The sequence below is a fragment of the Dipteris shenzhenensis genome, chromosome 14, assembly GCF_047967505.1.
Source record: "Dipteris shenzhenensis isolate YYH24624 ecotype China chromosome 14, Dip_SZ_1.0, whole genome shotgun sequence".
Taxonomy (NCBI): domain Eukaryota; kingdom Viridiplantae; phylum Streptophyta; class Polypodiopsida; order Gleicheniales; family Dipteridaceae; genus Dipteris; species Dipteris shenzhenensis.
In genome coordinates this window covers 52,974,321-53,000,985 of record NC_141609.1, presented here as the reverse complement: position 1 = coordinate 53,000,985, position 26,665 = coordinate 52,974,321, and the positions used below count along the sequence as shown (strand labels likewise).

The 26,665-nt window shown below is 45.9% G+C and overlaps 1 protein-coding gene across 1 annotated transcript in view; it reads right to left on the bottom strand.

Moving 5' to 3' along the window:
- Positions 1 to 8,368: 8,368 nt before the first annotated feature.
- The window catches only part of LOC147894812 (transcription factor EMB1444-like), a 26,997-nt gene continuing 8,700 nt past the window's right edge, over positions 8,369 to 26,665 (bottom strand). The window contains 4 exon segments of the mRNA XM_087385236.1: positions 8,369 to 9,065; positions 9,067 to 9,152; positions 9,580 to 9,705; positions 9,798 to 9,905. Coding sequence (XP_087241362.1) covers positions 8,981 to 9,065; positions 9,067 to 9,152; positions 9,580 to 9,705; positions 9,798 to 9,905 — 405 coding nt within the window. The 3' untranslated portion in view covers positions 8,369 to 8,980.

Sequence of the window (26,665 nt, the reverse complement as noted above, 5' to 3'; positions counted from 1 at the left end):
TTCTAATTCTCAACTAAATCTAGTGTACAGTTAGCCATTTGTGGTGTGCTCTCTAGCTATGTCCTCTCTCCTCATCGCCACTCTTCTCCTCTCCCCTCTTCGTATTTTGTCAAAGGGGCCCCAAAATAACTAACCAATAGGTATGTTTGGCCCTAAATGAGATATCATGTTTTGCAATACATTTACTTATGCACAAGTTGTAAGTATTCAAAATGTCCCCATAAATTAAACAAGGAAAACTGTAGTCTATAATAGTTAGTGCACCCTTCAAAGTAGTAGCTTGGAAGGTTGACTACTTCTCTTGATAAATGGGAACAAATACATCATTGTGTCAAAGAGTAGTTAACTAGGTACTGTGACCAGTCCACTAACATGAAATGCCCTGCCGCATTGTGTTGTGCCTTCTCCCACGTTTCTCCTTACTTCCACCTCTTGTCCCCCCCTTGTGCCTTGCTCTCTTTCCTCCCCCCCTATGTACCTCTACCTACATTTTAGCCGCCCTTCCATTCCTGCCATTTCCCCTCTTTCTTGCACACTGTTTAGCACCTTCTCCTCTTGTGGGATGTCGTGCATTTGGTGCCAGCTCCTTTTGCTACCCCTCTGGTGGACCAGTAGCTCTTTGCCTAGCTGCTTGTAGTTGGGTTCAAAGGGTGCATTTTCGATCTTTCGAGTCAGTGCCTTCATTGTAGACAAGTAGGCCACTTGTCACAGTCCCAAGGGGCAGGGTCAAGCTCCCTCTCCTTCTCAAGCTTGATAGCGAAGCAGAGGGAGTTTTGGGCACACAGAGCCAATGTCCAACCAAGAAGCAATCGGATTCCCAGACCCCTTAGGTAGACCCTTTCGAGCGGGATCTGACTAGGGTGGAGAGCAAGAAGCCTTGCAAGAGGGTTGCAAAGAACCATAGACAAAGAGCTATCTTTTTTCTCTTCTTTTTTTACAAAAAAAATGAGCTTCTATTAATGCTTTGAAAAAACACCTTGCAAGTCAGCTTCCAATAGAGTTGCTCAAGGTGAATATAAAAGAGGAAACCCGTTATTAGCCAAGTGGGTTCCATAGGGCCCAGCTCACTACTTAGGGTCCCTCCAGAATCGGGGCTAATAGCTAAGGTGGTGGTATGTACATCTAGCGAATACCTCTCACAGAAAAAGTAGAAAATGTTTGCAAGCCAAGCCTTGCAGAAGCGCTCATGCCTCTCAATGGTTGTGCCTAAGTCCGAGGTACCACACTCCCAGATAGCTTGCAAGGTAAATATAATATCATGCCATATGGCAACAGGTATAGCTGTCATAGGGACTTGCTGGCCTCCCATCACCTGACTACATCTGGCGGCCCAAATGTGCCATGCCGTAGTGCTAGCCAGTCTCTCAAATGATGTCCTCTGCAAAAACAATTGGCATGCTTGTGAAGGGGGGACTGCACCCTCAAGCTCAATCCAAGAGACCTCTTGACCTCTAATCATGTCCTCAGGTAAAACTAGGTCAATGGAAAAAGCATGACCCCCTCTGTGAGCCAAGCCACCATCCCCCACATGAATTCTTGATGCCTCCTCTAGGTGCTAGCAACAATCCTGATAGATGCTGCCAAAGCCCTCTACACCGTTGTACAGCCCCAAAGATAGTGTGGTATTGTCTCAAGCACTCCCTCTGTACAATAGTGAGAGATAGAGGCCATCCACTTGCATCTGCTCTAGCCAAGGGCCGATAGGCAGGCCTGAGCTGCCCCATGCATCCTCTGTGGAAGCACCAACAAGAGGCTATAAATCAGGCCATGGTGGCAAGGACTTGGTTGATGCTCAACGCTCTATCTACTATGGAGAGTTTGGTAGAGCTCTAATACAAAAGCTTATGCCAGATGCTCTCTAGCACTAGGTCTATTTGATGCTCTGCGGTGATGTGAATCCCAACTAACATCCTAGGTATCTCATTGTTTGTCCATGCGGAATCCACTGGAACCCAAAGGCTGTCCTCCAATCTCGGACCTCCTGAACCTCCTCCATGCCTATGAAAAACAAAGAACTCATAGTAAATGGCCAAGGTCCCCCTCACCGCCTCTAGGCTCACCACAGAACCCTTCACATACAAAGTTGTGTCATCTACAAGCTCTGAGTCTAGAAGCTCCTCCTCCTGGGCGAATCGAAGGCTGCATCCCTCTATAATGCCAGTGGCCTAGGAACGAAGAAAGTAGCCCAATGCCTTGGCAACAAAGAGGAAGAGGAAGGGGGCTCAGGGCAACCCTGTTGAACCGAGTGCAAAGGAGAAAAAGCCACTCCCGCATGCCCTCCAATGACCACATGGCTAGAACTCCCTGTGTATGGAGCTGAGATTCCTCTGATCTAGTGCCTTGGCAACGAAGAGGCAGAGGAAAGGGGCCTGAGGGCAACCGTAGAATAGAGAAAGTAGCCCAATGCCTTGGCAATGAAGAGGAAGAGGTAGGGGGCTTGGGGGCAATCCTATTGAACCAAGTGGGGAAGAGAGAAATCCGCTCCCACATGCCCTCCAATGACCAGCTTTGGTAGACCTCCTGGTGTATGGAGATGAGATTCCTCTGATCCATCTCTCTGAGAAGCCCATATGCTGCATAGTGCCCTCTAGGAAAGACCACTCCACCTGGTCATATGCCTTCTCAAAGTCCAAGAGAAGGATAGCAAGAGGTCGTGCCTCGGCCCAGTCCACAGCCTCCCAAAACATGATCCAAGATGCTACACTCCTCAACAAAACATGTCTGGGTATCGCGGATCATATGTGGAAGATGGGGCCGCAACCACCTTGGCCAAAATCTTGTATGCGGTGTCCAGAAAAGTAATTGTCAAATATCTGACCTATCTCCACCTTTCAGGATCAATCGAATCCATCCTCGACTCAGGAACTATGGGACTGCACCTAAATCAAAGATCTCCTATCACGTCAACCGAAGGGGGGTGAGAATGTGCGCCCAAGAACAATGAGAGAAGTGGGAACCTAGGTCTTGCTCTTTGAGTCTCTCCATGAAATCAAGGTCTCATCTCAAGGCACACTCGTGCTCTTACAATGCAAGTCTCCATCGCACGGCCTAGGACTGCAACTCCTCGCTACCTCAAAGGATTGCCTAGGCAATCGACAAAGAACAACCCTTAGTGGGTTCCTCCTTGGGTTGTTGCCAAATCAAAGCTACTACTTGTTGCACCTCCTCCTAAAGTATTGCATCTTGAATATGAACCCCTTTCTGGGGAAGGCCCTGGTGGTGTGGCCCTAGGTGGAGCACTATTAAGGGGTGACCGGACATCTTCATGCCTATTAGGATGCTAGTAGACACCCCCAAAGCAAAGCGCAATCCCCAACATAGAATTTGTCAATGTACTCAAGCAGGCCGTCATGTCTCCTCTGATCGAAGGAGAAGTGGAGGCTGCCAGGGGTCTTGTTGAACTCTGCCTCTCACCACGAGTCTCTGCTGCCTCTGATCACACTGATGAACTGCTCCCACCTACTCCTCTTTGCTGCCGATATCTCCGCAAATGAGGCACCTTCATCCTTGTCCTCTCAAACTCCAAGTTCTCCAAAAAGCTGGGCGGTGCTGCCTACATGCTGGTGCATACATGTTCAAAATCCCAATCATGGACTCTCCCTCCTGTACATCCACCCACACTACTCTGCTTGGGACAAGCTTCGCCTCATCAAAAACCTCTAGGGCCACTACTTGCAATATCCAAATGCAAACCCCCCCCCACTCCGGCCTATTGCTAGGGACCATACCTTCGGGGCCCTTCCCAAGAGAAGACGGTGGCATGTGGCAACTAATGTTTGCCGCTAAAAACATGTGCTATTGAACTAGAAGAAAGTCCACTACACTACCTATAGCCACTCTCTGAAGCTCTTGCCAAAGGTACTATGGCTAACTTCATGCATGGTCATGTAGTCCATGCAAGTTCCAACTCATGACTTATGCGAAGAAGCCTACAAAACAATCTTGGATCTCTATGATTTCGATGGAAGCTTTGAGGGGGAGTAATCTGTGTCTGTTCGATGCCGAATCAAGGGCATGCCAGAGTCACTCCCACCTTCAAAGCCCAATGCATCTAATCTGTGTCTATTCAATGCCGAATCAAGGGCATGCCAGAGTCACTCCCACCTTCGAAGCCCAGAGTCACTCCCACCTTCGAAGGAGACCTCTAATCCTAGCTTGGTGGTGCATTGATATAACGACCAATGTATGACCTGCGTAAATGGCACCTCGCGTTCCACTCTGATCACTGCCATGCCCATGCCTATGCTAGGTCTCTTAGGAGACAATCCAAGCTTAAAGATGGTCAAGTCATTGTGCATGAGCCAAATGTCCAGACCCTGGAGGCCCATCTACATCCCTTCCGCAGACTTTATATTTTGCTTTTTCTTTATTTATCAACACAAAGGTGACAACAATTCAAATTTTATTGGAGCCGACCTTGGTCCCAACAATTCAAATTTATTGGAGCCGACCTTGTTCTTTCTTCAATAAGATTTGAATGTCTCCCAGGCCTCTGGGCCTCCAACCAGCATGGTGGCTTCAACTTTATAATATATAAGATCCGTGGCATTTGGAATTTGGCATTTGGCATTTTGCTATGTTGCTCTCATCCGCCCCTGCTCTTCTACTTTGCTCCACGCACCCTCCTTGAGCTCTCTTCCACCCCTGCTCTACTTTGCTCCACGCTACCTCCTACAGCTCTCATCATTCATCTGCTCCCCTGCTCATCCGCTCCATTGCTCACCCACTCATCTTCACCATGCCTATTGTAATTACTACCACCCCTCGATCCAACGTGATCCTAATGTTGTCTACCTTCTCATATAACATGACTGTGTTGCACTCTGTAAGATTGGAAATGTTGGCTCTTTTAGAATCCCTTCATTCCCTTGGTCGATTCCCCCCACATCTACATGTTACCAGCTTTGATGAAATGCACACCGAAAACCAATGATACTCTAGATGCTGCTCAGATAGAACGCTACCCTATGATGTGTGGTGCTGCACCCACTACTGACTATGATCTGACTACTCTGAATGGCTACAAGAATGAGGCTAATTTGATGCACCTAGCAATGCATGATCTAATGTAAATGTAAGCTGCAAATTACTCTTGTGGATGACTGTTGTATATATGTGCTGACTTCACTACTATCTTCTATAACCAATGCATGGAATGAACCCTAAATCTGGGGGCCTGATCTGCTATATGGTGGCTTGCGATTGGCAAGGTTGTTTGCATTGAATAATAAGGATGAACCATTGATAAAAGGATTCATTAAATATGCTTAGGCCAAGTAAGGGACCTAATTCAAAAAGGTGGAATTTGAGGGTTTCAAGATGATCCTGTAAGAGTCATGCAACATAATTTACAAAATCTTACAAGAGTTTTGTGGAGCAATCATGATTTTTGTAGAGTCATGGGGAGTCCTTGTGATGTAGGCACCCAACTCATTATGAGAAGGTCACTCAATAGATGCCCAAATTTTTATAGCTTTAAAAGTTAGTAACTCAAGATGAATCACATTTTTTATTAACTAGGAATGAAAATTCTTGATTATTATATCATGCAATTTTAGGAGCTCCTATCACCATGAATATATACATGTGCACATCTAGCACGCTAGGTTTCAATGCAAAAGAAAAAAAAGATATTGCACCGAGAATCTTATTGGATTGTAACGTACACAAATGACATGCTATTTCAAGCCCATGACTTAGGCCCACCATCCCATATAAGTATGAGGTACTTTATTAATCAATACTTGAGTACTAATAATAGCATAAAAATAAAATGTGGTGTATGGGTAATACAAATGCATTGGCGCATGATTCATGCTCTCAATCATGACAATTCCAACCCAAAGCATCATTTACATTGAACTTGAAATGTTGTGTGAGCTAAGAAACTTGTACTGTAAACAAATGTACAGAGAATGCAAACCAGAGACGTGCACTTAAAAGTACGCTAAAATATCAAATCCATCGCATGCATACTAAGTTTAATGTCCTAAGTCTTTCATCTTGTCCTCTCTATGTTCATGCCTTCAAATCGCAATTCCAAGTCTCATTCATCTCATTCTAGCAAGCCTTTCACATGCTCGAGTGGTATGTGGTTGAGTTTCCAAAATATGTGAAGCATTACTTACATTTTATCTACAAATTTGGTCATGCCACACATCAAGGGACTAAGGCTCACGAAACTAGGTAAGGAAAAATCTGTAGGTGGGGTGAAAATTGGAGCCAACACCCATAGACATCCCAATATAGTGTACAAGTTTTGTCTAACACGGAATTGCTAGAAGGCCTGGCAAGGAGCTAGTTGTGCGTGAATCCGAGAGCGAATCCACCAACAATGATGTGCCGCATCTACCTCCCCATCTAGCCAAACACATTCCTCTTATTAAGCCTCGTGAACAGAGCATCTATATAGCATGATGTGCAATTCTCTAAAATAGTTGTGTATCACACTGTTAGCAACTCTATGGACATATTTTGTATCGAATCCTTTTTTGAATAAAAATACATAGCCTTTTTTGTATACATGAATTTTCTTTAAAATTTTAGAAATGTTTTGCAATTGAATCCAGTTGAAAATCGTTTGTGGTTTGGTACTTACAAATTTTTGAATTGGAGAGAGCCATTAGAGTTGATTATGCCATAAATGCAAAGACCTCACTTCCAATCTTCTTAACATCATTGACCTCTCGAACTATATATTATAAATATTAACATCATTCAAAATAATGTTGATTTGATTGATAATTAGCCACTTGGTAACTTCCATAGTCTATATTAAGTATCCAATAGCTTGCTTGCTAATCTAGATAGCTAATTTGGTTTCAAGGACTAGTCTACATCAAATGTCTTAATCTCAACAAATAAAACGTTAGTTAACAAGGTTCATTGAGTAAATGGTCAATGCTAGTCTATGCATTTATCAATGTATGGGGGGGGGGGGGGGGGGGGGGACATACTCGCTCAACTTTGTTATATTCCTATTTGATTGGGACCATAGGTTAATTCAAAAAGAGGTGCTGAGAATGCAAACATCCATAGAAATCCCAATATAGTATACAAGTTTTGTCTAACAAATAACTTCATGCACTACCTACTAATGATTGAATGATAGTCAACCACCAATGCCAAATGAGTTGCTACATGCCCTAAACTAGTTCCACAAAACTAGGTAAGGAAAAATCTCTAGGTGGGGCTAAAGTTGGAGCTAACACCAATAGAAATCCCAATATAGTGCACAAGTTTTGTCTAACAAATGTCAACTTCATGCACTACCTACTAATAATTGAATGTTAGTCAACCACATATGCCAAATGACTACTACATGCCCTAAACTAGTTCCATGATTGGCTACACTCAATCATGCTACATTCCATCTAATTCATAGATGTTTAATCCATCTTATTTTTTGAGGCATATGTTTAATTCCTCTTGCAAATAGCTATAATATCATTAAATTTACTCTAGAGTTATGTTTGTTGTATTGGGCTTTCAAGACTAGTGTTTTGTGTTCAATTGCCTCATCCTTGTTTCTCCCCTCTTCTCACTAAGTTCTCCAACCAAGACCCTTACAATGTAAATTGAGTTCTCTCTTGTTATTAGCTATAGCTTATTCTAAGAAACACACCTAAGTTTTCCATCAATTTTTTGATTCTTTGTTTCCTAAAGATGAAACACATTACAATCTTGTACTATGCTGTAATGGCCTTAACAATGTTTGCTTTCCCACAAGAGAACCAACAAAAATACTCGCCTACCTATAACGCATGCTTTTATGTTCTGCAAGGCAAAACTCCATTGTTTCTCTACAACAAGACAAATATCAAGTCTTGTACTCTATGTGCTACTCTAATTCGTTGTTGGCATAAAAGGGAAACCTAGGACAGCCCCTCCCCACGTCCTAGAGGAATTTGCAACTCTCTCCATGACTTCGGCAATCAAAGCAAAGAAAGGAAAGGGGGGGGGGGGCGGGTAATATATGCATGCTCAAATAGCACATCTTCAATGATATTTCCAAATCGTCCAGTTTATTCCAAGGCTTAGATTTAAAGAGTCGTTCAATATCCACAACCTCTAATAGAATGCAACCCTCCTAACACTGGCTCACTTGTCATCCACGTAGCAATGGAAATGTATCCTTGCATGCATTAAAATCACGTGAGTTGAAGACATAGTTTAAGGTGACCACTTGAAAGATTGTAAATTTTTTTGGCCGTTTTACACATGAATACGACAGTTCCAACAACTCTTCCACTTAGGTTAGTGCTAAGTAAAAACCAAAAGATCAATGAAAATGAAATGTTACGACATTCTCCTATGCAGCAATAATATGCAAAATCTAGAAGCATATTTCATACAATCTAATTCATGGCTCGTAGCTTACGAGATAGCTCCTAAAGAAATCTTTAAATTCAAACTAAATCTTCCAAGGCTCCACCTCAATCTGTAACCATGCCAGGATAGATTCGACAGCCTGACAATGCACTACATCAGAAAAATTGAGTCCAGAAAATAAAAAGCGAGGTGATCCAAAAGTTCAACCTTAGCCTATAGTAGGCATTAGGATTTTGTACAACGACTCCAGGTATCTGGAAGGGACAAACTGCATACAAAACCTTCACAAGGAATACCTATTCACTTTGTGTCCCAACAAACGGGGAAGTGTCCGAAAGAATTGCGAAGTGCAAATCCGTTGAAAAGGGTTCCATAAACTGGATTACCCTCCAAGGCGAACACAGAACAAATATACAAATAATGCAGGGCTCCATTTGAGAAACAGGAGGCAAAACTGATAAAGCATAACGAGCAGCAAGTGTCAGAGGTTTATAAAAAGCCAGAACTGCCAGTATGATCTCTGAACTGAGACATGCGAGTATTATATTCCAAAGCCCTGATGCCACTCATTGTACTCACGACACCCTCTACAATTGAGACCTGAGAAAATCTGAGTTTACACCGGCCTTTATGGAGGTCATGTAAAAATTTATGATTGCCGAAACCCACATACTGTTTGAGAGCTACTACTCTCGTTTCCTTGTTGAGGCCTGATTGAACCTGATTGGCTGGCCAGTCATTGAAGAGCTGCTATTACTATTAAGACGCAGAAGCTGCACCAGTGACATCAAAACCTCTACTCGACGGACATCCCTCTTAGCCTGCACCAAATGCAAACCTGTGAAACATTACCTCAATCACTTATGCACCAGCTAATCGGACCTTCCAGACAAGCCAACAAGAACAAAGGCGCCAAAGACTAAGAAGGGCTGAGACGGATCAGACTCGTTACACCATTACAAAGGTCGTGAGCTCATTTAGATACATTCAACTAGGGAATAAAGCAAATGGCAAGTGAGTGACAATGTCATGCACGTGCATCCAGGTGCGCACACAAGCAGACCCTGCTTGGTAAAAATGGATCACATCTCTTTATATTCAGTAGAAATATGCGTGTATACATTGCATACATATGTATGTATGCGCACATGCGCGTGCACACATGAAGAGGATCCAAAGGCGACCAGTTTAGGGAATGTCAATCCACTGAAAGACATTTCATACACAACTCTATTTTAGACATTGTACCTCAACAACGAAGCGTGCCACAATCTTGTCAGTCCGAGACTCCATGATACCTCTTAAAATTGTGAGTCCTAGACTTCGTATTACATGAGCAACCTCTAAGAAGAGGCCCCTTTCCTCGCACAGCATCTGTATCCATTTTTACGGTTTCAGAAGAGTTGAAAAAAGCAAAAAAAGGCATTCCTCTGCTAGGTCTTGAATATTTCAGGTTAATAGCTGACCTCGACAAGCATTTGACGTGGTTGGTTGAGGTCCTTCACATGTATGGGGCACTCCGTTTCTTCACCGCCCAATTCTAAAGCCCAGCTTGCACCACTCTCCACATCATCCTGCAGGAAGAACCTGTTATCAGTGCTTTTTTTTTTTTTTCCCAAGAAAGAGACTTCGATTAAGTAAGAGAAAAAACCCGTGAGAGCAAGCTCAAAGCGGAATACATCATGAAATCATGAGGATAAATAAAAACCCCCTCAGAATGAGGTGGAAAACAACCAAGGCTGAGGCTGAAAGTGCCACCTCAACCCTATAGTAGTCTCAGAGAAGAAAGGAGAATCCTTCCATTCCCTGAAGAAAGAAGCCCTCCTAGCTGAGGCTGCACGGGAGTCTCCCTACATACCCGTCCATACGGCCATCAAAGTATGTACGGTGTCTGTCCAGATACTAGCCAATGTGTGCGAGGGATGAACCTGAGTACCCTCCAAAGCCTCTGTGCATCTGGCTCTCCAGATATGCCAGGATGCTATGCTCGCTAGAATCTCCCAAGAAGTATCCACAGAGGCATGTACAGCTGTAAAAGGAAGGTGTGGTACCACATCCAACGAACAGGACTCAGTCCGCTGACGTTGAACCGAAATGGCCCGAGAGGAGTCAAATCTCTCATAGAATACCTGAAGCCCTGTAAGAGAAAGCCAAGCCACTGAGCCCCATGTCATAAAAAATGGAGAGTGGGCAAAGTGACTGAAAATCTTGGCTACCCCCATCCAAATCATCCTCGCCTGTCCGCAATCCCATAAGCAATGCTGAATAGTCTCCGAAGCAGAGAGGCATCGAGGGCAAGTAGGATCAGCTCCGAACCTGGACCTCCAAAGGTTCACTGCAATCCCACCATGGATAGAAAGCCAAAAGAAGATAGTGATCTTTCTATTCCTGTGGGATTTCCAGAGTCTCCTCCAGAAACACCTCTGCAAATCCACAGTGATATCAAATGTCTCCCAATGAGGAACTCTGGAAGGTCTTCAACCTCTACTACTGAGCTGATATCTCCTAGCATTACTGACCGTGTAACGAAAGAAGGGGATGCTCTTCTCTCGATGCCCTGCGTCAATCCACTCCCACTCTCCGGGGTCCCACTGCAAATACCTCATGGGAACTCCCCCATAGAGCCAGAGCCTTCAAGACCCGGTGGAGAGTAGCCGGGGGCCTAGGTCTAGGAACCACTCTGAATCTGATCCCTGCACCAAAAGACCCACAACCCTCATAGGCTGAAAAGCAGACTCAAGCAAGATGTCCTCTGTGGACCTGAGCAATCTGCCACCATCCTGGACACTAAAAACTCAAGCATCCTCCTGTGCATCTCGAAAGGCCAAAACCTGAAGCGGAACACCGCCTCTCGTAAAAGTACCTGCCCAAGTGAAGGAAGTGAGTGGCATATCATCTGTGTCTACCCAAACCTCTGGAAGGGCTGCCTCAATCTGCAAGATCCTCCCTGCACTCCCTCTGAGATGTCCTGTCAACCTTGATTTGGTCTCCTCTGGAAGCCTGCGGAAAGCTTTCCAAGACCCCATAGATGATGCAGGTCCCCTCTCCCACCTGGACCACTGCATGTAGAGTGAGGCACCCAGTGGTCTGCCATGATCATCTAAAATACTGTCATTCCACATGATGGGTTGCCTATCAATCTCTTCCCAAGAGAAAGGAGGAATCCTCCGAAGAGTGCTTCTGAAACTGGCCCAATCTTTCAGAATGGCAACCATGAGAGGGGACGAAGTTGACTTGAGGTGTGCTGTGGTGAAGATCCGCCTAACACTGCTCATCCAGTCTCCTCCTGAAGAAGGTGTGCACCTTTGTATGCTGCTAATAAGAAAGTCCTTCCATGGTTCTTGCCCTGGCATAAGTCCCCGCACCACCATCTTGCAAAGTAAAGCTCTGCACTGTAAATCTCGATCAATAATATTGAGACCCCCTTCCTGTGTAGGGAGGATGAGGGTCTCCCAAGCCACCCTGGCTAAGGCATCTGCTGTGCCATCAAGCCCACTCCAAAGAAAGTTTCTGATCGGTCTTCTGAGCTGAAGAATGCAGTCCCTAGAACGGCACCAGCATGAACAAACAAACCAGGCCGTGGCCAAGAGGACCTGGTTGACCACCACTAACTTTAGAGGCAAGATCCAACTTGGCTGAGCTCCAAAAAAGAAGCTTCCTCCTGATGCTCTCTAAAATGGGAGCAAACTGCTGCGTGGAAGAAATATCCAAGCCGACCTGGCAGCCCAAATACCTGATAGGCTCACCCCTCTGAACCCAAGTGAATCCTATGTCAAGCCCCCAAACTGGAGTGTCCTCATCACTGATCCAAAAGCCATTGGATTTATGCCAATTTATCTGCGCCCCTGCCGCCAAGCAAAATAAATCCAATGCTGTCCTGAAAGAAGTGAGCGTCTGTGGAGTGGCATCCAAGTAAACTGCTGTGTCATCTGCCAACTCACTGTCAAGTAGCTCCTCTTCCCTTCTGATGGGAAGTCTCAGCCCAAATATGTCAGCTTGAGATCTAACATAGATACTCATAGCTTCGGCCACGAACAAAAAAAGGAAGGGAGCAAGGGGGCATCCCTGACGGACTGATCTCGAAATCTGAAATCTCTCACCCCTTACCCCACCAATAAGTACCTGGCTGTGGGCTGATCTGTACAAAGAGGAAACACCTCTCATCCCAGCATCAGTAAAGCCAAAGCGTAGAAAGGTGCCCTCCCAAAAACCCCAATCTACTCTGTCATAAGCTTTCTCAAAATCCAAAAGCAGAATGGCTAGATTCTGGCCACTCTGCATGGCCCACTCTGAAGCTTCCCAGAAAGAGAAAATGTTATCAAAAATGCTTCTGCTATGCACAAATCCCGTCTGAGTGTCATGAATAAGATCAGGGAGAAGGGGCTGCAATCAGAGACTGATAGCCTTGGCCAGAATCTTGTAACAAGTCCCCAGAAGTGTGATAGGCCTCCACTGGGACACTAAATTTCTGCAACCTCCTTTTGGGGTAAGGTGGATGAGACCCTCTGTAAGCGACCCAGGCATCTCGCCAGAGTCCCAAATGGCCTGCAGGGCTGAAGTAATATAGCCTCCTATCATATCCCAAAATGCAATGAAAAAAGACGGGGTGAGGCCATCCGAACCTGGGCACTTGCCCTTGTGACGGGCTGAAAGTGCAGTCCTGAACTCTGTGTTGGTGAAAGGTGCATCAAGTAGAACATGCATACACGGATTCATGCATACACGGATTCACCAACACATGGATGCTCTACCAAATAGCCTGTCTAGCATCCTCTCTATCATGTGTCTCAGGATCAGCAGTAAGAAGGGTGGCATAGAAATCTGAAGCTATGCGTAAGACATCATCAGGCCCTCTCTGTAAAACCCCATGTGAGTCAATAAGCTGGGATACACTCTCTCTACTATGTCTAGGGCCGAGTAGAGAAAAAGTGTTTATTGACTCTACCACCCATCTGAATCCAGAAGGACTCCCGTGCATGAAAGGCATACTCTGCTCTCTGATCAAGCAATATCTGCTGAAGAGCCCTTGCTGCAGCAAGGCGCTCATGAATCCAAGCATCTAAAGGCCGTTTTCGCTCTTCCCTCTGCAAAGCTGCCAACTGCTGGCGAACACCAATCTCACGTCTGAGAATATCTCGTCTCCTGGTACAAGCAACTGAGCGGTAGAAGTCGCTAATACCAGAAAGGGTAGCAGCTACATGTGATGGACATGGCTGCCCACTCTAGACATGAGAAACCCATATCTGCAGCGCTGCCTCTGTAAGGTCCTCCTCTGTGTAAAAGGCATCTGGAATCCTGATGCTGGCAAAGCGGCCTCTCCAATGAGGCTCTGAGATAGCCAACACAACAGGAAAGTGGTCTGTAGTGGAAACCCCAGCAGCAATGCATACCGATCCACCTCTGTCTAGTGCCCAATCATCTACATAGAATCTATCAATGCGTGCATGAATAGGCATCTGCTGCCTCCTGTTCGACCAAGAGAACATGAGGGACTGTGGCTGAATAAGAAAGGCATCATCCCACCAAGTATCTCTGCCACAGAAGTGAAAAAGCAAGGCATCCCAAGCTGCTCTCTCCAAAGAGTGAAATCAGCCTTCTCTACCCCTTTTTTTGTCTGACGGTAACTCGACCATGTTAAAGTCACCTCCAATCACCCATGAATCCGCAATGGGGGCCCAGGAGAGCAAATTCTTCCACATAAGGACACGTTCCCCTCTAATGTTGGAGGCATACAGGTTAAGGACACCAACCTTACGCCCTCCAATCAAAAGAATAATCCACTGAGCTCTAGAGGGAATAATGACTCCGTGTCCAGCAACTAAGGGGAGAACCGACTGCGAAACTGAAATAGAAGTGTCCCCCCTGGTGCCCAAGGCAGGCAACCAAAAAGTATGGCCAGAAAGCAACTTGCCTGACTTGGCACAATCTCTAGAATCCAGTTTGTGCTCTTGAATAAATAAGATATCAATGGAACCCCCAGTAACACCTGGATGAAGCTGATTTCGGATCAGCTGTCTTCGATGGCGATGTGGGACACCACCTGGGCCTTGTATGTTCCAACTAATAATCCTCATCGACAGGAGGATGTAGAGTGGAACACCTTACCCGACCTAGTGGCGGAAACAAACCCCTCAATAGGGAAAGACCTCCTGCTCGAGGAGGGAGGAATGGAACCAAGTGGCAGAAAATCAACAGGGAAAAGAACACTCCCACCTGAAGAAGAAGCCCTGTCAACAGGAAACCCAATCACTGGCTCCCCAAAAGTAGCGGGCACAAACTCCTCTAGGAAATCTGAACCATCTGCCAGGGCTGAAAAAGAGTTCCTGTGAAGCAAGCCAAAGACCGGAGTGCGAAGGATCCCTTATGAGGGAAGAGAATCAATAGTGTAAACCATCCCCTTCCCCCTATCCAAGGGAGGAAGTGAGGACTGCTCTCTATCCTGTGTCTGCCCAGCCGCGGAGACCTCTACTGCCTCAAGAAGAGCGTCTGGCACCGCTGGATCTAGGAAAGAAGCTGCAACCGGGGAGGAGATCGAAGCTTCAGTGTCTCGGACTGTGCGAGGTGACACTGGAGGGACAGCTCGAGGTGAAGCAGAGTCCACTAATGTACCCTCGTGAACTGAAGGAGGGATCTGCACACGTGCCGGAACCCACTGGAGAGCGTCGCATGCCCCTGAGGTAGGTAAGGGTCGAGGAGCAGGTGATGGACCTGTACCACCCCCTATCGAGGCCGAGGAGCAAGTGCTCAACCTGTACCACCCCTCTGTCGAGGCCGAGGAGCAAGTGCTGGACCTGAACCACCCCCCTGTCCCCCCTATCGAGGCCATGGGGCGGTAGCTGTACCAGAGGGCTTCTTGGGCCTTTTCTTCTTCCTGGGGCAATCCCTGGCAAAGTGTCCAATGGTCCTGCATATCCTGCACTAGTCCTGTCTACTTGAAATCTCTACTCTCTGGCGAAAAAAGGAACCATCCGGACGCTAGATCATAACATGATCCATCTTGAGGTTAGGATCCTTACAGAGGACCCTAACTCTAGGTACCTCATCAGCCTTGGTTGGGTGGGATCTCAGCAATTGCGCCAAAATGCTCCCCAATAACAGAAAGAAGTCGATGGTAAACCTGGGGAAGCCCGAGAAATCTGATGAAGAGAGAAAAGATTTCCTTATCTGCCTCCACTGGGTCGAAACCAATATGAAAGGCTTCAAAGAAGATCTTACTGTGTCCCACGTGTAAAAGCTCAGCTTTGAGCACAATGCTCGCAGCCTCTGGAGTGTCAAAAACAACATGAAAAAAACCTCGTCCCAGAAGACGAACATCTAACAATCGTGGAGTGAGGTCTGGAGGGAGAGCCGCAAGCATCCAGTCTCTGGCTTGGGAGCTGGAGGGGTGAGACCCGAAGATGCGTGCTAGCAACGTGGTAGAGGATTCAATCTCTACATCCTTCTTGAGCTGCTGCAACTCTGTCTTTAGAAAAGGTAATAGTTTTCGCGGCCGGTGGAGGTGGAGTAGGATTGGCTTTTGAAGTATCCATCGCCAATCGAGGTGAGGAGGCCAACTCTGATAATTTGGAGGCTCCTTCCGCTCCCAAAAATGCTGCGGGAGATAGGGGGTAGAAAACAGGAAAAGGAGGTGAGGAGGGAGTGAGGGAAGGGGTGGGGAGGGGAGGGGAGGGGAGGGGTAAAGGGGAGAGGCTGAGAGGCTGAAGGGGAGAGGGCAGGCTGAGAGGGAGGGAGGGGGCACGCTGGGGAGAGGAGAGGGAGAGGAAGAAGAGGCAAGAAGGGGGCGGGCTGAGGGGCAGGGAGGGGGTGGGCTAAGAGGAGAGGGAGAGGAGGGAGAGGAGAGGAAGGGGCCTGCGGCAGACTGAGAGGGAGAGGAGAGGGAGAGGATGCATGATTATCAAAATACATTCGGCTACATAGAGTAAGGATAGCCTCCTGCAGAACCGACTTGTCGCAAGTACTTGTCACCTGATAATCAAGACGACAAAGCTTTTACGTAGGACTCGATAGCTTATTTTAGAAGTACTTAAGGGGCACAGTGTGAGCCAGAGCATCTCATCTACAACGTCAAGTCTCTAAAACAATAATTCAAAGGCACATTCATTTCTCCATTTTCCTTGCTCAAGACTGCACTATCTGTTCAAATTGCTCATTAATTTATATCTGGACCTCTGTGTCCCTCTCAAGAAGCTACCTAGAGGAGGGTTCACAATGCCAATTGACGTGATGCATGGGTCTACCTGTGATACAACATTGATGAATAGTGGGTGCCTATGGCGTTGGTCACTCTATGCAAAGACTTGGATACATGTTCCAACGTCCCTGTGAAGGATAATGTGGTGCATAGTGCGGAAGTGGTCTACATAACTATGAAATGCTCATGAATACCCCCCGTCTTGGGGGACATGGCAGATTCCCCTCTAGAGGGAAGGGTTCACCAATTACTTGGAGCTTGATAAGGGTACGGAGGCACCTATGGATAGAGAGATAATGCAAAGCAGTGTTAAGATAGAGAGGCAGCAATTGCTTTAAAATCCCAAGGGTAAGACTCAAAGGGAGATATAACTCAGGTTCCTAGGTACATCGTTTGGGCATGTGGCCTAGCCAAATTCCTGGGATCCTAGAATAGATTGCTTGGTTACCCATGTTTTGAGTAGCTCTCTAGTTTGCCACACCTGAGAGGAGAAGGTCGAGGAATAGATGAGATCGATGCTGCCATCCTAAAGGCTCAGTGGGACACGCATGGATAACCGACTGGTTCATTGGCAATGAAAATTCTTTCAAACCCCGGTCCTCCTTAGAGTAAGATGCAACTATAGCACCTAGTTGCATGACTCCCCATGTTTTGAAGGTGTGTTGAACTAGCAATCACAACTCTTCCTGTGGGAGCACTATCTTCTCTGGGAGATGCAATAATCCCTTGGAGACTGAAGTTGGCTTGAGCACAACCCAAAATTCCAATTTGTAACTTAAAGGTGAATTTTTCTTGACGATCCGGAAAGGTCCATAGTATCTTGGTTGCAACTTAGGAAACACAGACTTAACCGTCTTATAGCGATGTGGGGCTACAAATAATAGCACCATGTCACCAGTGTCAAATTCCAGGTGACGTCTATGTTTGTTGGCAGACCGTTGATACCGCTCTTGCGCTTTTCGCATATGATCCCTGACTTGGAGTAGAATGTCTTGCATTTCTTGAACCAATTGATTAGCTAGGGCCACTCGATGTTGAAGTACAAAATTCGTTGGTACAATCGGAGTGTGTCCATAAGCTGCTTGGAATGGAGTCATGCTGATGGCACTATGGAAAGAGTTATTATAAGCAAACTCAAGGAGTGGTAGATACTCTTTCCAAGCTGCTAGGCGTGACTGAATATAATGTCGAAGCATTTCTTCCAGAACTTGGTTGACTCTTTCAGTCTGGCCATCTGATTCTGGGTGGTAGGCTCAACTGAACAGTAGAGTTGTACCCAAAGATTCGAACAGTGAAATCCAAAAGTGACTGATAAACTTAGGATCTCTCTCGGATATGATATTCTTGGGCAATCGGTGTCGGAAGATGTGTTGTATGAAGAGTTTGGCGATGTCCGAAGCCTGTGCACTGCTTTTGCAAGCAACAAAGTGTGCCATTTTGGACAATCGATCAACAATTACCATAATCTGAGTGTTACCTCTAGAGGATCGTGGTAGTGTTATAATGAAATCCATGGAAATACTTTCCCACCTTTCACTTGGAACTGGAAGAGGCTGAAGAAGTCCTGATGGAAGTCATCGGCTTGCTTTCATTTGTTGACAAGATAAGCAAGATGTAACCATTTTGATGACGTCGCTTTTCATCTGGGGCCAGTAGTATGTTGCACTGAGTAACCGATAAGTCTTGTTGATGCCTGGATGGGCAGCATAAGGAACTACATGATGCTCTTTTAACAAAAGACGTCGAACATCCTTGTCATGTGGTACACAGACGCGATCTTGATAGTACAAAAGGTCGTCCGTATAAGAATAGGATGAGAAAATCTTATGTTCGGAAGTCGAAGGTTGATCTTTTGAAAAACTTGTACTGCTGTGCCGAAGTCTTTATCATTGAAATACTTTCCTTTGAATAATTCAAAACATCCACAGATAATATAGAGATTACCATAGCTGATGCTAGAGCTAACCTGCTGAGAGCATCTGTAACTACATTGTGTAGTCCTGGAATGTACTCAATGGTCATGTGAAAGTTGGCCAGAAACTCAACCCAGCGTGCTTGTCGAGCGTTCATGACTGGCTGAGTAAAGATATACTTTAGAGAGTGATGGTTTGTCTTGACTACCGAGTCGGCTCCCATGAGATAATGTGTCCAAGAGCGATAAGCATGTACAACGGTAAGAAACTCCTTATCATAAACCGGGTGTCGGGTTTGGATAACAGAATGTTTATGGCTGTCAAAAGCAATAACTCTGCCTTCTTGCATCAAGACTGCTCCTGTAGTGATGTCGAAAGCGTCGGTCATGTGCTTTTCGATAATTCGGACATAGGAGCTGGGATTTCGAAAAACTGATAGACCTTTGTATGGTAGAAGTTTGCCGATCCGAGAAAAGAGCGGACATCATGAACATTCTTAGGAGTAGGCCAATTTCGGATTACCTCGATCTTCTTGGAATCCACAGAGATGCCTTGAGCTGAAACAACATGTCTCAAATATTCGAGTTGGGTCTTGAAGAACTCACTCTTCTCAATGTTGATGTAAAGAGAATTCGCATGGAGAACTTCAAAAACTTGGTGAAGATGTTGTTTGTGCTCATGTAGGCATCTGCTGAAAACGAGGATGTCATTGAGGTAAACGATGACGAACTTATCGAGGAAAGGCCTGAAGATGTCGTTCATTAGTGTCATGAATGTGACCACGGCATTGTTTAACCCAAAGGGCATGACCAAACATTCATAGTGTCCATGCTTTGTTCGAAAAGATGTCTTGTGCTCATCGCCTTCTCGTATGCGAATTTGATGATAACCTCAATGAAGATCAATCTTTGAGAATTATGTTGCGTGTAGAAGTTGATCGAAGAGGTCATCGATGCGAGGCAATGGATACTTGTTTTTTATAGTGAGCTTGTTGAGGGCTCGGTAGTCGATGCAGAGGCGCATTGACTTATTCTTTTTTTCCACAAGTAGTACAGGAGATCCGAAAGGGCTACGACTGGGTCGAATGTGACCTTTGTCGAGTAGTTCGGTCACCTGTCTTTGGATTTCTTCATTTGAGTGTAAGAAACCCGATAAGGAGATTTCGACGGTGGATTATTGCCGGGAATAAGTTTGATTGGGTGATCCACTGGTCGTCGAGGTGGTAACTGCTTTGGCAATTCCTGTGGAAAAATATCCAGGTAGGTTGAGATACTCAGGAGGATCCTTTGTTGGTGTCTCCTCTACTGCCGTAACCAACAGAAGTGAAGTCTTTACTTGGCGTTTACGAACCCACTTCTTTACTTGTAGGACAAAGGCAACTGGGGTTGAAGGAGAGTCCCTAGAACCAGTTAGCTCAATAAGTTTTCCCTGGTGGACAAATTGGATAGTATGTCTATGAAAACTGATTGATGGATCATAGTCGTAGAGCCACTGTTATCCAAGTATGACATCGTACCGAGAAAGAGACGTGATGTCGAAGTTCAACTTGTCCGTATAATGTTGGATACGAAAAGACAAGTTTTAAATCCTGATGTTGCACAAGAAGGTAGTTCCATTTGCGAGTTCAATCTGATAGTCCATGAGACTAGAACTGGTGGTCAACCAAAGTTTGTCGACCATAGAACTAGCTAGGAAATTATGAGAGCAACGACTGTCGATGAGGATAGTGACCGTTGTTCCACGAATCGATCCTTGAACACAAAGTACTTGAGTGGCTAGGGAAGGTTCGGGGTTGCTGGCAAGGCTCAGGTGGATGGTATTTGCCATTCTAATAGCTTTGCCTTTCTTGTCTTGTGCTAAGGTAGCATCTTCTGTTTGGGAAGTGCTAGGTTCCATATTGGAATTTTGCTTTGGTCGCTTGGGACAATCGAACCATCTATGGTCGCCTGTACAGATGGTACAAAGTTCTTTTGTGTTGGAGTTGTTCTTCTTATCAGTGGCCGCACCTTTATGTTGGGGATGTCGGTGATGACTTTGTGAAGAAGAAGAGACGCGATCCTTGAAGGAGTGCTTCTGTTGGAATCCAGCATACGATTTCTGAGACTTCTGGGGATCTTGAGACTGTCGCTGACCTTGATTACCAGAATTTTTTCGAAACCTGAGATTATCTTGAGGACAAGCACCTTTAGCCATAGTACAGTTCTGTGTGCGATTAGCACTCTGCTTCCTTGTGTTTTTGAAATCTATAATGCGTTCTGCGTAAGCAATAGCGCCAGCTATGGTGGTGATGTTTGCTTTAAGGACATCAATGCGTAACGAGGGATTTAGGCCTGAGAAGCATGAAGGCGATCATCCTCAATTAAACCATCAATCTCCAGCACCAATGTTGTGAACTGAGAGATGTAGGAAGACAGGACGCCCGTTTGCTCCAACTGTCGGAGTTTTGAACGTGCTTGGAAGTCCGCATTGGCAGGTATGAACTCCTTACGGAGCACGTGTTCAAATCGTTCCCATGTTAACACACTTTTGCCGTCCTTTAAGCATCTTTGCCACCATAGAAAAGCTGTATCCTTGAGGAGGGAGGCTGCCAAGGCGATCTTTTTGCCTTCAGTGAGGTCAACAGTATCAAAATACATGCGCATTTTTGCGAGCCATTAGTCAACTGTTCAACGATTGCTTTGACCAGTGTAGGCTTCCGGAAGTTTGATGTCAAGTCTTTTAGTTTTGGAAGCTTGAAGTAAACAGTAGAGAGCACGTAGTTCAATGTTTTCTACCTCTGGTGGGAATGAATCCGCATAGTCGTCTGGTTGCGTTACGTCATCCTCTGTATGTGTGGTACTGCGAGAATCTTAAAGTTGTTGAACTTTCTGGACCAAGTCGAAGATGCTGTCCTGAAGCTGGGAAATTTGAAGTTGCAGTAGTGTTTCGCCTTGTACGTTGACTTCAGGGGTCTTTTTTGGACTTGAGTCTTTGATCTCTGGAGATGTTGTCCTGAAGCTGGGAAATTTGAAGTTGCAGTAGTGTTTCGCCTTGTACGTTGACTTCAGGGGTCTTTTTTGGACTTGAGTCTTTGATCTATGGAGAGGCTTCACGCAAGCGTTGCGACATATCGGAGATCACTGTGAGAAAAGCACGAACTTGCGCTCTAGTTTGTAGCATTCCTGGAAGATGATTCGGGCTGCTCCCTGAGGTTGCTCATGTTGGAGGGGGCAAGCGAGGCAAGATGGAACCACCCGTGGAAGTCTGGTAAAGGAGGTCCTGTCAGAGGTAACACTGGTGATGCCGAAAGTGGTGTTACTGCTCGTGAGAGAACAGGAGTAGGTTGCAGAGTCCACGGATCTGAGAAGGGATAAGGAGCTGCTGTCGGAAGTACAGGATATCCAGGAGGAGGAGTGCCTTCAAAATGTAAATATTGTCTTGGGGAAGGTACAACCTGTATAGGAGGATATCTGGGAGCTGAAGGAGGTGGAGAGTACCCTCGAGATGCCGAAGGTGAGGGATAAATTTCTCTCCAAAGATGGACAGCAAACTCTTGAGGAATATCGGGTTCTGGGTATCTTCGTGTCTCGTGGAACACAACCTGGACTGTGCTGAGGAAGTAATGTAACTGAGGTGCCTCACGCAGAAGATATAGGATGTGGTCCAAATCACTAGGAGGGCACGTGACACAGAAGACCCAAGATGCCAAAGCTCCGAAATGGGCTGGTTGTGCAATCTGAACACGATATTGTGTGGTAGATAATGCCTGAGGTGTCCTTGAAATGCCGGGTGAATTACCAGGGGCTTCCATGCTTTAAGGAAGCGTCTTTCATTTGCCGAAATTTGATAATGACAAGAGAATCCTTAGAAGTAGAATGGAAAGAATCCACCTGGCATTGATTTAATCTGCCAATTTGTTGCGTAGAAAAGGCCTTCAGATTTCTGTCCGGAGGTCCATGTTGCAGTGGGTTGCGAGGAGCAGATCGGGGCTGACTGGTCCGGATTGGAAAGCAGGAACAGGGCGCATTTAACAGGCTGTCTTCATCACGATAGGAAGACTGAACCGCTGCTGAACTGGCAGGAAAAGGTGGCGAAACAAGGGGGAGGGCAGGCTGTCAATGGCGAAACAGGTTGATGGCAAAACCAGGCTGCAGGCTGTCACTGGCGAAACCAGGCTGCAGGCGTACAAGGCTGATTTGCGACCGAAATGGCAGGCTGACGCTGAATCTAGTGCTACAGGCTGGCGAGGCTATCGCTGATCTGGCGCTGCAAGCAGGGAACCAGGGCCGAAAGACTGGCGAGGATAGGGCAGCATATGGCGAGGGGAGCAGGGCAGCGAAATGGCGAGGCTAGGGGCTGGCAGCGAAATGGCGAGGGTAGGGGCTGCGCAGCGAGGCCAACCTGTTTGACGAAAATCTGTATGGGCGTTGAAAAGGTGCGCCCTTTTTTCGTTTGTGCTGCCTACATTGGGTAGTTGCCCAAAAATAAAAATAAAAATTAAAAGGTGGGTTTATTTAACCCTTGGGTATCTAGGGTCCTAAAATTTGGGGCTGGGTTTTCCTTTTTAACCCCTCTAGGTACCCTTTTTATAAGTGCTTGGTGCCAAAAGGTGTGCCTATTCGAAAGGGTGTGACCCTTGGAATAGGTGCACCTTTTCATGAAGGGGTGTGTCCCTGTTTTTAAAAGGGGTGTCCCCACATGAATAGGTGTGACCTCTTTGCCACGATGGGGTGTGTCCCTTGGGTGAGGAGTCAAGACTCTTCATCAAAAGGTGTGTCCGATGGTGGAAAAGGTGCGTCCCTTGGTTTTGGGACAGCCCAAGCACATGAAAAGACACGATTTTTGTCGTGTCCATTCACATCAACTCGTGATGTGTGGGAGATGGAGAGGCCATTGATGACTTTAGGCAAGGTTGGCACTAAAAATTTTTACGCTCATCCTCTCCATCTCTTCCATGCACAATGTGCACGGATGTCCTTCTAGCGGAAAGAGATGTATCAGATAGGCGCTAGAAGGTGGGGGGCATTTCCTATAGGCAGGAGCGAAATTTGCTCTGATACCACTGTAAGAAATCCTAGATTTACTATATTTAGAAATGTGCTAAGGAACAGAAAGGAGACTGAAATAGCAGAGAACAAGAAATATTTGTATTGCTTGAGTGTCTATAGTCTCTGTAGTGTGTCATCCATACAATTGGGCCTCTCTTATATAGAGAGTGAAGAGTCACACATGAAAAGGTGTGTACTCCAAAGTGTATGTGCATGAAGAGGTGTGTACCCCTTGTGAAGGGTGTGACCCTTGATGAGAGGGTACATTACAATAGGAATGTCTCTTGTGAAGGGTTGTGCCTCATAGGAAGTGTCCCGTCGAAAGGGCATACCCTTCCACAAGTGTCCATTCATCAAACCATCCATAAGTCTAGATATAGAGAAAGGAATACGTCACAGATCGTGACAGATTCTCCTTTCAGTTTAGCATCCAAAACATGGGTTTTCCCTCGGTGAGTCGAGGTCAGCGATCTATTTCGGGCATCAAAAAGTGCTCTTTTCCTGTGGTGCCAAGGTATACCAAGCAAAACATCGCATCCATTAAGCGGCATAATATAGAACTCTTCAGTGTCCACGTAACTCTGAATGTGCATGCGGAGCTTCCCAATTATCGGTGTGACTGACTCTCTGTGCCCTGGGCAAGCCATATCTGCATCACACAGTAGCCCCATCTCTTCTGCCTTTATGCCCAATTTTCCAGCCAGCTCTAGAGAAATGAAATTGGCTCGTGCCCCTGGATCAAAGAAGAACAAAGCTGTCTGGTCACCACACGCTCTGCATAGCTCTGTGGCATCCACACCCTGTGTGACTCCAGTGACATCTGGCATAAGATCGGTAATAGATTTGGGCTTCTTACCCCTCTAGTCATCCTTCTTTTCCTCCTCCTCACCCTGATCCGACGAGAGAAACTTCCTCTTTTTGTTTGGGCAAGCATATGCTTTGTGGCCCTCTTCCCTGCATATGTAACATTTATTGGCATCATAGAGAACTTTCTTCTCTTCCTCTGACATCTTTAATCGAGGCAGCGGTCCTCGCCTGTGTCCTGACACAAACCAAGCCTTGACGGGCTGCTCAAACTTTCTGATATTTTTACGACCTTCCTACTTGCTGCCCTTGAACTTTTGTGCTTCCTGGTTGCTGCCCTTAAAGCCCAAAGTCTTCCCTTGCAAGAGGGCATCGATGCCTCTCCCACTCGCATCTGCTTCAATGGTGAAGGGTACGGATAAATCAGGGCATACCAATATGGGTGCTGAAGAGAGTCAATTGTTGGAAGCTCTTCTCTGCATCTAATGGCCATGCAATGGAGCCTTTCTTTAGCAAGTCAGTGAGAGGAGCAGCTATCTTGGCAATGCCTAATGAATCTCCTATAAAAGGAGGCAAGGCCAAGAAAGCCTCTTAAAACCTCCAAAATCTGCTTCACATGTGACAAAGGGTCCTCCTTAGTCTTGCTATAAATAAGAAGACTGCAGAATTTTCTTCATGAGGGCTTTAAAAGTAGCTGGGGCATTGGTGAGGCCAAATGCCATCACCTTAAATTGGTACAACCTCCCCTCAGTTCTGAAGGGTGTCTTTGGTTCATCCTCCTCTCTCATCCAATCTGATCATCCCTAGGTCTATCTTGGTGAAGAACTTTGCTCCCTTCAATTCATCCAAGAGATCAACCATAGGTATAGGGAATGTGTTCTCTATAGTCATTTTGTTTCCTTCACCTATCTAGACATCTCCACCCTCTCCACTCTTAAAAACCTGTAGGGAGCTTTGTTGATTGGTTTGGAACCTGGTTCAAGAGTGATGGAGAGGTGGGAGAGGATGGGGCTGATCAGCAAACACATCAGTCATAGCTCTTGCATCTCTTGATCCTCAACCATGACTTCCTTTGTGTCCTCAGATTTGGAAAGAGGAAGGGCATAGACTGCATAAACATTGTTTAGGTCTCTTGCCAACTTTTTGAAAGAAATAACAGCCAATTGCCCTTTAAAAGTATCTCCTTGCCTTATGGAAGAATCTCACTTACATGTGATTGAAATCTATGGTAATCTCACCCAAAGTCTCTCAACCATTCACAACTTAGACCAATGTCTATAGGCCCCATATTCAAAGCAAATAAGTCACCTTGGAAAGTATAAGCTGGTGACAGCTGTATTTGGGTGGCCTGACAACAGTACCTACTGAGAGTATGCTTCCCATTAGCCACTTGTACTTGCAAGCCATGAACAATCAGTGTCGAATGCAACCTGACTGCTTGGACAGATTTAAAATTAATGAAGTTGTGGGTGCTCCCACTATCCACCAAGATATGAACAGGTCTACCAATAATGGCCCCTTTTAGTCTGAGTGTTTGGGGACTTTGATCTCCCATGAACCTATGTACAACCATTTTACTCAACCATTCCTCCCTTTGGGCTCATAGTCTGGAAATAGTCCTCCATTTTACTCAACCATTCGTCCCTTGAACTTAGATGGAGCTATTTTATCGTTAGCATCCTTGTCTTAAAGAGTTGGTCCCTTGGGTTCAACAAATTTGATGGTCTGCAATATATTATTGATGGAAAGGCGTGACTGACCTGAGATCACTGGTAGGGTCTTGTACTCATTGAACCTTTGACACAGACCATCTACCTCAGGGCTGTCACCCTTGGGAACATTGTTCCTTGGAGGCTGATAATGTGGATACCCCTGGCAGTTGCAGACGACTTGAAATGTCCAAGCAACGCATGCACAGGAGCAAAACACTAATGGAAATCTATACCCTATATTACAGGCACTCAAAGAGATGACCCTGGAAATTAAGGCTAATGGTTTGAGGATGCAGAACTCCTTTGCATGAACAGAAGACTTCATCAGCTCAGGAGGAGTCAGGTGGAAAAGGCCTATGGAGCATTCTGACATCATGGTGGAACATACTGCAGACCTTCATGGTTTCATGTCATCAGCAAGGAAGGCCTACCATTCTAATGGTGTGACAGCTCATAGCAGCAGGGCATGCCATCATCCTGGACTCCCTCACTAGAGCCAATGCCCAATCTGGTAGAATCCATCACAGCATCATCCTCTGGAATGGGATCAAGATCCCCCATCTGATGCTTCCTATTGTGCCTTCCACGCCTCCTTGCAGGCATGATGTGATCCCAATGAATCTTGATATAAAAACACTGTTCAGGATTCCGGTGGAGGGATGAAATCACTGTCTAACAGTAGATTTA